The 12,118-nt window shown below is 37.5% G+C and overlaps 1 protein-coding gene across 2 annotated transcripts in view; it reads right to left on the minus strand.

The window, feature by feature from the left end:
• lsamp (limbic system associated membrane protein) overlaps positions 1–12,118 on the minus strand; it is a 299,410-nt gene that overhangs the window by 23,827 nt on the left and 263,465 nt on the right. For both annotated transcript variants that reach the window (XM_072701351.1, XM_072701350.1), the window contains 2 exons: positions 7,492–7,617; positions 1,317–1,448 (listed from right to left, as the gene is read on the minus strand). In XM_072701351.1, coding sequence (XP_072557452.1) covers positions 1,317–1,448; positions 7,492–7,617 — 258 coding nt within the window. The remainder of the gene's footprint in view (positions 1–1,316; positions 1,449–7,491; positions 7,618–12,118) is intronic.

Raw genomic sequence — 12,118 nt, forward strand, 5'->3', positions numbered from 1 at the left:
ACTGAATAAAGCTATCATGTGGCATAAAATTATGTGGCGATAAATAAAATATTCTGATTCTGTATGTTATGCTACTCGAGCATTACACATGGACTACAATACATTTTAATTATACAATGCATTTACAACATACTCCAAATGCAGAATTGTACAAATTTCTTTGTAACTGTCAATGATTTTATTTACCATATGGTTGTTTTATCATTTCATTTCATTTATTTGTTTATTTATTTATTTATTTAGTTGAATTGGCTCATTTAGTTTATTTGGTTTTTATTGTTTGCTGCTGTTTTTAAATGTGCTCTGTTGCTTAGGGGCTCTGTATTCTTTCTCTCGTAATTGTCTGTGGTAAGGAGAGTGACAATAAAACTTTTTACGTGCCATGTAGGATGATTAAATACAGTCCCAAGATGTTACAGGGACAAGTCCAAAGATCAGATTCTGAGCCAACCCCTCCCAGTCAGCTACTCCCTGTGAGTACGGACAGAGGCCTTACTCTTTGACAGTGGTGAGAGTGTTATCTGGCGGCTGGGTGGAAGAGAAGAATCATACAAGAGAGCAGCATTTTCCATAGGAGTTTCATTCCCTGCAGCAGATACATTCAGTGTCCAGAGGTGGAAATTTCACGTCCATAAAGTAAAAATCCAAGATTTTTGTTTCAACCAGCCAGTTGAGCATAAAGAGTCACTTTCACATAGTACTTAACTGATTGGGTGAAACAAAATCTTGGTCTGGATTTGAACTTTCTGGACATGAAATTTCCACCTCTGGCAGTTTCTGCATGCTCAGCATAAGTTTGCCACTAACAGCATCAGTAGCTACTATTGCTAGTCACTAAGAACGTAAGAACAAGTTCTGCTTGGCATAGGCTAACTCCACAGTGTCGATTTTATGTTTTCTGCATTCTGGACTGGTACACGGTTACCCAAGCTGTGAGCAGTCAGTGAACAAGATCATCTAACAATAGCAATTATCCTCCTGCGTTTGTTACACCTTGGAGTTTTTGGTGGCCAATAGGACATAATCACAGAGTGATGCATAGGCATGTATGGACCAAGGTTCTGTGCGAATGCGGGACCATTACCGGAGGAGCGGAACAGGAATTGGAACCAGGATGAAGCAACAATCAAGGTACCAGAGATAAAGACTAAGAAACATTAATCAAGATCAAAAGGTCATAAAGCACTTACTGTAGGTGAGCATCGAGAAACAGAATCAGAATTATAAAGTTATGTTTTACATTCCGTTTATATTTTCAAAATGGCAGTTTTCCATCTATTTATGCCTTCATTTGTTAGTTCATTCATTATACTTACAGTTGACAACAACATTGACATATTTAACATCTGGGGTGGCAACATCATTGCTGGATTTGCACTCATATTTTCCCGCCTGGGTCCGTAGGATGCCTGATATATCCAAGTACTCCTCCCCATCCAGAGGCTCAGCTGCAAGAGACAGAACAGACCACAGTAATAGAAGGACATTGATAGATAACAGACATAAGGTAGCAATAATAACAACTGCAACAACAACTTTATTATATTATTATTATTATATCTTTTTATTTCTATTGTTTTTGTTAATGATCATACTAATAATACATTAATTAGTATTTCAATGCTGCAAATTATTTTATTTATCATTTTATCTGAAAGTGGTGTGACAGCAGGATTTACGCTCACACACAGTGCAGACATTTCACTAGTAAAACGGAATGCAGAGGACTCCAGTATTTATAAGCAGGTTTGCATGAGGTCTTGCCAGTGCAGGTGTGTGGTGAGTTTGTAGCCTCTCCCCAGAGCCACATGTCATGGGACTCACTGTCGTTGCGAGGCTCCTTTCTTATTTCCATTTTTCAGAAAAAGTAGTGATAATTTTTTTCTGCTGTCGCAGTGCCGTGTTTTCCGTTGCATATGGAAAATCAACTGCTGGCAACATTTGCCTCTAGCAAATAAGAAGACAGATTTGCAGTTTCCACAATGGGTGATCATTGGATGATACAATGGATGCTGCATTCCACATATAGCCTATTTACATCTTGAATCTTATAAATATTGGTTTTGATATAATTAGTTAACATCCAGGGTTCAGGGCCTCCTGGAACCGGCATCAGGGTCTTCGTGACCGTACAGGAAAAGCAGTGTGGTCATGATATAAGCCTATATTATCAAAACTAAACTTTCTCTTTTCCAGTTTCTCTCTGGTGTTTTGTCAAAGTCATCTCTTTGATGATTCCAGGTTCCATTTAATAGATTAGACACTTTTTGTCTGGGTAAATGAGATGGATATTGGTTTTTCTAAAAAGACTGTCCTCAGAATCATCCTTATAATTTAGTCTGTGTAAATTTGCATTGATGTTACACTTAAATTACTCAAAATACACTGGCTTCGTGCTTTAATTTAGATCAGAAAAGCAATATCATATTTATTCAGAGAGATGACTATATTGAAATGTGTGTGTCCATTAATTTTCCTTTATTACTCATTCTTTCATATTGCTATTGTACATATTCAATGCTTAATATTCACTCATTTTAATTTCAATTAAAATCTCAATTAAATTGACAAGTGTAAATGGTTTAAGTGGTTTTCAGTGCAGAAAATCAGTTTAGTAAGTAATACAAGTAATTAATGCTCTATTGTCATACATTTTTTAATAATTAAAAAATAATAATCTCCATGGCATTTCTCTCTCATTTTGTCTTCTTTTACCGTCACAGCTCCAGATACAGGCCTGTGAAATCTAAGTGTTGAGTATAATAGGTTTACACTGTAATAATTTGAAGTCCATTCTGGACCAAGGCAATATGATACTGCAAATGGCTCTAACAGAATAATATTCTGCCTTTACACTGTCCCAGAGATGACCTGCATTAATGCTTCCTTATACTATTACAATAAATCTTCCCCCTACTGCTCCCTATCTGATTATTACCTCTGTGCTGACTGGAAATGTTTATCATGTTACTTTTTCTCGCTTGTGCCATCTCATTCCACATGTATCGCCCTTCTCCCCTAAATCAGCAATTCATCACTCCCTGGGGTCAGTATTGTGGCTGCGGGTTCCCATTGCAGTGTCTCCTCCAAACGCCTCACACACTGTGATAGAGTACCAGGGGGTGAAGTAACATCAAGTGCTTTGCAAAGAAGTCAAAAGAGGCCTTCCATCTTCCTCAGGACAGGAAAGGAAAAACCCAGTAGGAGCAATATTATCTCAAACTCTTGCATTCAGGACTGAATGCACATTCTTGTGCATACAGTCTGCATATTTCTGAGGATTTACATTTTTCCAAAAGAAGGTTACAAAATCTACTTGAAAGCTTTTCTAAAAGAATAGCCCTATACAGACAAATTGTTTAGAAGAACTGATACATTGAATATAATAAATATAGGTAAATAAGAATTAGTGCACTGAATAAAAATGAACTGTAAGGTTCAATTACTCTTTGGTAATAATACTAATAAAAGTTTCAATCATTACTACAAATATATATTACCTGTACAAAGGTAATAACCAAGCCCTTGTTAATATACCATACCGTGCCACAATTTAAAGAAACCTCAGAGTAAAGACTTCTGTAATTGCTCAAAAGGGGTGATACTGTAGAAGTAATTTAATATCTTTTGAGATTTATAAATCCTTTGAAAGTAAATTTTAAGGCACAGGTAATCCAATTGGATATGGAAATGGTTGAAAATGATGCCACTGAGGAACAATATTGAAACTGGGTGTAGAAATGAATGTGAGGATCACGTCTCTTGCCATAGGCTCATGTATGTATGCAGTCAACAAAGTGGCCAATGAGAAACAAGGAAAGAAAAATGGAAGAATATTTATTGGACAGTAGGGACAGAGCGATATGAGAATATTATCATTGAAAACTGTAATATACTCATTGAACAGTGATATGGTGATTCAGCAACCAAGATTTAAGGGTTCAGATTGTGTCCGTGTTCAGTGCATGTGCAGTTTATGCACGTTCATCCTGTTCCCCCTGAGGACTTTGGTTTCATAATGAATTCCAAGTACATACCGTTAGGTGAATTACTATCTCTAAATTGGCCAATGTGTGTCCTATGAGGGCAAGCATTCTGTCCAGTGCGTTCCCCTGCCTTATGTTTTTTGGGGTAGCCTCCAGGGTAACTGTGAGCATGTATTTGGAAAATGGGTGGATGTTTTTGAGAACAACAATCCATCAGTATCGATATTATGTGACTGGTTACATTAAAAATGTAATTAAAATCTCCAGTGAGCACTACAAAGAATATTCAAGAAGCAGGGACAAGAAGTGATGTCAGTTTGTGATGGAAATGTGCAAAAAAAGTTGTGAACTTGTTGGAAGAGAAAGATAAGGGAAAAAAAGTTCAGGAGAAAAAAAGTCTAACAGTGTACACTTGAATAGCATCTATCTAAACTGTTAATATACCATAGAGAAACAGAGAGGAGTTTGACGTGTACAGTACCTCATGCGGCACAGGAAACAAGGCAGCGGGACACCTTGGTCTGCCTACATTTGAGTATTAGTATGTAAAATATTTACTGATAACTGTCTAAACATTAAAATTCCTAAATGATTTGTGCATGACAGGAGATTAGTTTGTGCTATAGCAACATAATTTTAACACTTTATCAACATCCTGGGTACTGAGTGCAATAAACAAGAATAAATCTAGCCTCAGTCATCCTTGTACACCTTCATTTCACAATGTACTACCACCCCATCGCAGTCTCAAGTGAACAAACTCAATGATCATTTTCCTCCAGGAAATAGCTGGCTATGCATTTGACTGACCATACAATCATACTCACGCCATGAGGTACAAATTGACTGCTTGAAATTGAACATTAATACTTTTGACTGACAAAATGTTTGCTCCTTCGCGAGTGAACTAGCAAAGAAGCTCAATAATATCTGAGTTTCTAAACGGCAAAAGTATTCAAATTCATGCTTCTTGGTTGGCTGTCAAGAACTGTCATGAATAATTACAATGCAAATTCAGTGTAATCGGATTGCTGCCAATATACACAACCTTTATAAATTTACTAAACTGGCAACTTGCATATCATATAACACAACAATATAACACCTGCCGGCAGTCAACACTTCCGGCAGCCAGGCCTATCCATACCCCGCCTTGGCTTCTCTCAATATTACACATAATTATTGCCTCCTAATTAATCCTCCTAATCTCACAAATAGTCTGAGGATAATATATGTATCTCCTTGAAGGATATATTTTGTGAGGTATTATATCTACTCTTTGCTGAACTGGTGGGCAACTCTGGTTCATGGATTCTTGACTCTTTTCTGGCAGTTCTGGACTTGGCTTGCATTTAGACCCTGACGCTAGGATCATATACAGTATAGTGCATCCCTTTACTCATTGTGAAGCATTAAACCCCCTTACTGTGCCGTCTGATCTTGGAATTCTATAATTATACTGAAAACGCAGAAAACACACCATATCTAGAATGAAAAGTGGCCATCTTGTTTCTCGGTAGAACATCCTGACCATTCACTGCGCATCCAAACATGCAGACAAGAAAGCCAAAAATGTTTCAATAAATAGAATTCCCTCTATGTCTGCATATGGAACTGCCCAACAAAAGGTGTTCTGGGTACTTTTCAATAATATGCAGTTGTTTTTAATTGCAATAATTTTATTCGCTAAATGCAAAAGTGAAAAGGAACATTTTTTTGTCATATGCTTATAACCTCACCTGTTACCCATCTGATTTTGTACTAGGTTTTCACTGCGCCAAAAGGAACATTTGCAATCAATGAATAAATTATATATCAATTAACTGTAATTAATATAAATACATGCACCTGACCTTAACACCAAATTAACAGTGCATAAACTCTCAAGTCAGTGTGATTGGGTATAAAACATTCTATTCCAAAGACATGGAACAAACCCGCAGTTAACAAGCTATATAACTCTAAGAGATTACTAAATAATGAATGTACATGAATTTTTTAATAGTATTATGACTTTACACCCCTTTCAATCTCACAGATTTACTATTTGTTTTTTTACAAGTTTGGCCAATTGATCCATTTCATGTATCACTTCCATTTAAGTAACTGTCACATGACACCAATGTTCCTAAGTGAAAAACATAAGATGTTGTCAGTCACTGGTTTCTCTTTGCTATAGACTTCAATTTGCAAAGAAACATACATGATGGTGAGCTTGACACTTTTCATATTAACAGTGTAACAAAATGTTAATAAAAAAAATCTACACACGGGTACAGTGTATGTATGTGACAAATAAAATCTGAAACTAGACTATACCCTACTATACCCGGTCTTCCCTATGAGACATGGATGATTTTTATAAAAAATTACAGCATAGATAAGCTTAGGCTGCCGCTCCCACTATGCATATAAAAGAAAAAAATGGCTGAATCGGAACCCACAGGGTCATTAGCGGCAGAAATGCAGAAGTTCTGCATTAGCACTGCATATTTAAAATTAATTATGTATGGTACTGCTGGGGGTTAACGGAATTGTGCCTGATATAGTTACCAGGGATGTGCTTTACCTTTACATCTACCTTTAAATTGTTTTAAGTAGTTTAGGATTTCTGCTACTCAGGGGTGCCCCCTAAAATGTTTTTTAGCCCCTCCCCCCTCGAAAAAATGTGTATGTACCGGTAAAGACCCCCCCCCCCATCCATTCATCTCTAACTATGGCCCTGCTGCTAGTTATATTTTTGGTGAATGTTCTTTTGCTCTGTGGGTGTTCATTGATTTACTGTATATGGTGAGTAATCATCACGTGGCTCACTGCCTTTCGTAATTTAAGTAAGCAAGTAAGTAACCATAAATAACTGCATATGTGTGTGTCCACATGTGAAATACTGGTGGACCTTTTTCCCACATGCTCATGCGGGCTCTTTCGTGCGTACGTGTAATATTTAATAATATAGCGATATCACAAGAACGGTTAAGCTTGCAGCTTATCCAAAGCAGATAATTTAATGGTGGGTGGCATGGTGGATAACTGGATGGAAGAGAAAAATATCAGCAGGGATTTTCCATTTTTCACATGCTATTAATGACAAAGTAATTTAATTTTGAAGTTTCACTATGAACACAAAGAAAACTACCCTTGGATAAGCCTCAGACCCCCATGACCAAGATAAGCAGCTAGAAGGTGGGTGAATGGATGGATGGATGGACAAAGAAAACTAGGCCTGCAAGAGGAATGTAATCAATTATTACTAAGGTCCATATTTTACCTGACAATAACCGAAAATTTACAAGTGAGGAATGCTTTATTTTTTATTATGATCTAGCTACCAGTAAACCTCATAAAAAGCGGAGTAAAACAACCTAAACGAATAGACACAGACATGATTTTTAGGCATGCTAAAAATGGTGATTGGAAATACTGTCCATTCTTCGTCAGTATTAATGTGAGTGATTACATTCTGAACACAGAGACACGCAAGCCCGTGACTCAGCAGTGCTCGTACCTGATGGATTGAGCAGTCTCCATGTGATGGTTGGATCTGGCCTCCCACTGGCTAGACAACTCAGTGTCACGTTGCTGCCTTCGTTGATAATGATGTCTTCGGAAACTTTATAGATATTTGCAGGAACTGTAAAAAAAAATAAATGCATAAGCTTATTACCATGAGATAGACAACTTGAACCATTCGTGCGCAGTTACACAGCAGAAACTAGGCAGTCATGGTGCTCGTTTAGCCGCCCGTTCTGTTGATTGTTTTCTGTTTGCCAGAAGAATCCTTTATCATGCAAATGAATCTCAGTAGTAATCTAGGTTTTATTATGACAATTGCAGAAAAAAAAACAATTGGTAACACTTTACTTGAAGCAGTCTACATAAGGGTGACATGTGACCGTGATAAGAATGACATGACACATGTCATGTTATGACTGTTGTCATAAACATCACTGTTGTCATAGTGTGTCATTCGGTTTTTGGAACTGAATGACACATTATGACGGTTACACGTCACCCTTATGTAGACTGCTTCAAGTAAAGTGTTGCCAAACAATTTAAATTAATAAAATCATACAAAACTAGCATGAATATGCCCTGATAAAAAAAAAAATAGGGGAGAAGATGCAATACTTAATTGTAATTTCTTTGACACCATTGAAAACAAATGCATTCATTCATAAATTGGTAGGAACAAAAGGAAAAACAAACTGACCTCAATGTTCTCCAGTGGCTTAAATCATGCAGAGAAATTATATAGCTTGCTGGTAGTGCAGCTCCCTGCCATATATTCAGACTGACTTAAAAAGCTATAATATCCTTCTTAACCTCTGTCACCAAAATGATCTCATTAACATAAATCTTGGTAAAGATTCCAGTCATTAATTTTTAAGACCTGCAATGAATTAAGATAATAGCAATAAATAAAGGGTGTTTACGTAAAGCCTATTTTGCTGGGAACCTCTCACTGTGTTTGGTGCAGCTACAGTTTGTGGGTTAAGGGCCATAGAGAACGTCTTGTCGCTCTACTGACTGTGACTAAAAGACATTCGGTACACAAGGAGGTGAAAAATGAACAGCCGAGTGAATATGATTTCCCTCTGTTTCTGACGCGCGGTGAAACCTTTCCATTAAATTAGGAAAAATGGAAGAGGCAGGAGGTGGCAATATAGTTACCACTAACAAAGTGAAAAAGTGGGCCGCGGCATCTTGATGTAACTACAGAGTGCACCACTAGTTCGCCAGTGTGTCCTCAATTTCAGACAGTGAACAGGGTTCTTGTGACAGGAACACTGATGGATTTTTTTCTTTTTTTTGGAGTTGTAAAAAAACTAGCAGAGCTGGCTAAAAAAGAAGTATGAATTAAATGCAAATGTAGTATTGCTACTTTGTACTGCAAAGTGGTATTATGAATAATGTATGAATGAAAGAGCCCATAACAGAAGAGTTCAATCATAATTAATAAGTAAATAGAGAAAATGAAAGATATTTTTCTGGTTTTCTTAAATGGAATTCACTTCCAATTATAGTATAAGGGGTTGAAAGTGCTAAAATATTATCAATTAAGAGATGGGTTAAGCTATATATTGGTTAACTTGCTGCTGGCATTATGTTCAAATAAATACCGTAAATAAACTGCAAAGAAAAAGATTTCTGAAATTCTTTAAAGTCATGCACTTCATTGGAGATGCAACATTCCACAGCAGAGCAGACGTAGTATATTCTTAGGGTATAAGGGCACCCAACCACTCTCCTTCTTTGGTTTAGCATGATGATTTGTACAGTAGCCATTAAACCAATCATTTCACAGGCATGAGGGCGCTGGCACACGATTTCCAGGAGATCTGGAATTACTGGCAGGAGTCGGGGGGGGGGGACTGATTTCTGGGAGGCTGCCGGAAAGAGGTGGGATGACTGTCTAGACAAAGCAGTGGACGAGGACATGGAGGAGGTGGCTTGCAGAACATTTACGCAGAACATTTATGTTCACCAGCTAACTTTAATCACACATTTATAGGAATTCCCATTGAATATAATGTGCAGGCTCCATGGGGTAATGTTACTCTATCATTATTTTGAATGGAATCTACAAGAACTTTTAATTTTCGTATTAAATATAAGAAATCTCTGACCGCTTCCTTGAATCACCGCTAATTAGGAAGATGATGGACAGATTTAGCGTTGGGCATCTACCTAAGCTTAGCAGCATCTAGGGGCTAACGTTAACATTGTACCATTCTCACTAAATCATTAAAGTGGGTAGAGGGTGCTAACGTCTACAGTAATTCAAAAGCCCATTCTGCATGAACGATGCCACTGTCAGCACTATATGGACTCAACAAAGGAGCTAAAGCATTCGGCTGTGACGCTGGCCCATGGCAGTAAGGACTTTCTTTGTGGGCATAGCATCTAACTTGAAATGATGAAATGATTATACTTTACTGATCCCGGTGGGGAGGTTCTCGTTTCACCTACCCCATCTTGGTCTGCAAGCTTGGCAGTGAAGGGCAGCCACCCATAGTAGCGCCCAGGGAGCTGGGGGTTAAGGGCCTTGGACAAGGGCCCACAGATATGCTGAGGCCGGGCTTGAACCAGCAACCTGGTTAACATACTGGTTAAACTGGGTCTAGTGAATCAAGTGGATCAAGCAAAATATCAATAGACTATGATTTTAGCGGACAGCTGTAGCTAAACCCCACAATTTACAAAATTTATTTTAACCTTTTATTTAATATTTATTTCATATATTCAGACTTACGCAGTTTATGTTTTGTGAGTTGCCTTTGTTCTATCTTGTCTTATTCTGTTACACATTACTGATTGAATGTTGCAAGTAAGATTTCCTATGTACTGATATACAAAAGGCAAACGAAGAATCATGAACCTTAATTTCTCACGGTCACCATCAGAGGCAATCATGAGAGCTCTCTCCACAAGCCACGTTCCCCATATATCATGACTATGTACATTGGACTGTTACTCCAACTCCCTTTTAAAACAAGTCATTTTCAACCAATTTCTCATCTGTGTAGAAACAGACTAAATGGCTCGATTTAAATGGGGCAACTCAATCTGTTGGAAATATAAAAATATAATGAATAAAATATGAACAGGAATCTTTCTTGGTTCTAGTACTGGTTTTCCCTACCGCACCTTTTCATAACAGGCACAATAAAGTCTGACAGCAGAGACCTTGGAAATGATGACAGCGGAGACAATGACCACAGTGTTGGTGTGCGGTACAGGACTGGTGTGATGCATATCTCACAAGAGGGGAAACTGCCTGCATACACTTGTGAAAAACATTTACTGGATAATAATCTCTTTGGCCCTTTAGCATAACATTTCATTAACTAGCACAATCCCTAAACCACCAAAAAGAAAACAAACTATTACATTCAAAAGTAAGACAAGGCTACATTTTAGTATTGCATGTAACCTTCCTACTGATGCATTCATCAGCTATGGAATGAGCTAAGGCCGTCTCATTAAATATTACGACTTCCATCATAAACATATTAAACCAAACTGTGCAATAAACATCACATCCTGTTTTTTCATTCTATACTCACTTCACAGAATCACTCAAAACGTCTTCAAATCCATTTCTAGATCTCATTTCACGAAGCGATTAAAAAGCCTAGTTAACATACTCACATTCTGACGGCATTTAGGTCTAACAGTGATTCTACAAGTTTATGTACTTTCTTAACTTATTTCTGATTGACTGTTTTCTTATATTCTAACAATTATCATGGTTTCTATCCAACTTTACTTTCAGTCCTTACCACCCAATGAGGGAAAAGAGAAAGAAAAATCTCTCACTACATAATGCAAATAGTCAAGTCTGGGAGTCTCTGCCGTTGTGAAGCTCTCCTCTAATAAGATGGGAAAAGGTTAATTTTGACTGATCTGACTAAGTAGGGAACCTTATTGAGCTCAATTACTTGTTATTGAAATTATTTTTTGACACTTGGTGCCTTATTGTAAGAAGCATTATCCTTCTGAAAAAAAAAAACAATCACAAATGGATACACTCCTACAACAAAGGAATTCACCTGTTTGTCAACCGTTTTCAGATATCCTGGGGGATATTGCTCACCTTTTCTTTAAGGGGCTTAATGGGTTCCATGAAAACTTACCCTATACCATCACACCCCACCAGTCGGCAATGAAGATACACGATGCACCAGGTCTCTCATCCATTTGCCACAGTAGGAACTGCAACACTGTAACATCATACCAAGCAATGTTTTTTTTTTTCAAATCTTCGGTGAATAATGTTTTCAACGATTATCCCACCGCAAATGCATTTCCTTTTACTCTGAATGAAGTGGAAGTAGTATCATATTGAGTAGATCATAGCTTTCACATAAATTGATGCAGTTCATCTGCCTTGTGCCCCATGCAGTCCGGAAAATTCTCCAGCCTCCCCAAGCCCCTGGCCAATATAAGTCGGTGGAAGATGAACAGATGAGGTATTTAAGTTACGATTCTAAAAACCAAAAAGTAGCAGCCAGTTATCTAGATTCATGACTTTTCTATTACGGTCTACCTTTTATTATTTTATTTCATTTAACTCATTTCCATTTATCTTGTCTTAGAAGTGACACACTAGAAGTTATAGCAACTTTTTA

This window comes from Paramormyrops kingsleyae, chromosome 17 (assembly GCF_048594095.1).
Source record: "Paramormyrops kingsleyae isolate MSU_618 chromosome 17, PKINGS_0.4, whole genome shotgun sequence".
Lineage (NCBI taxonomy): Eukaryota > Metazoa > Chordata > Actinopteri > Osteoglossiformes > Mormyridae > Paramormyrops > Paramormyrops kingsleyae.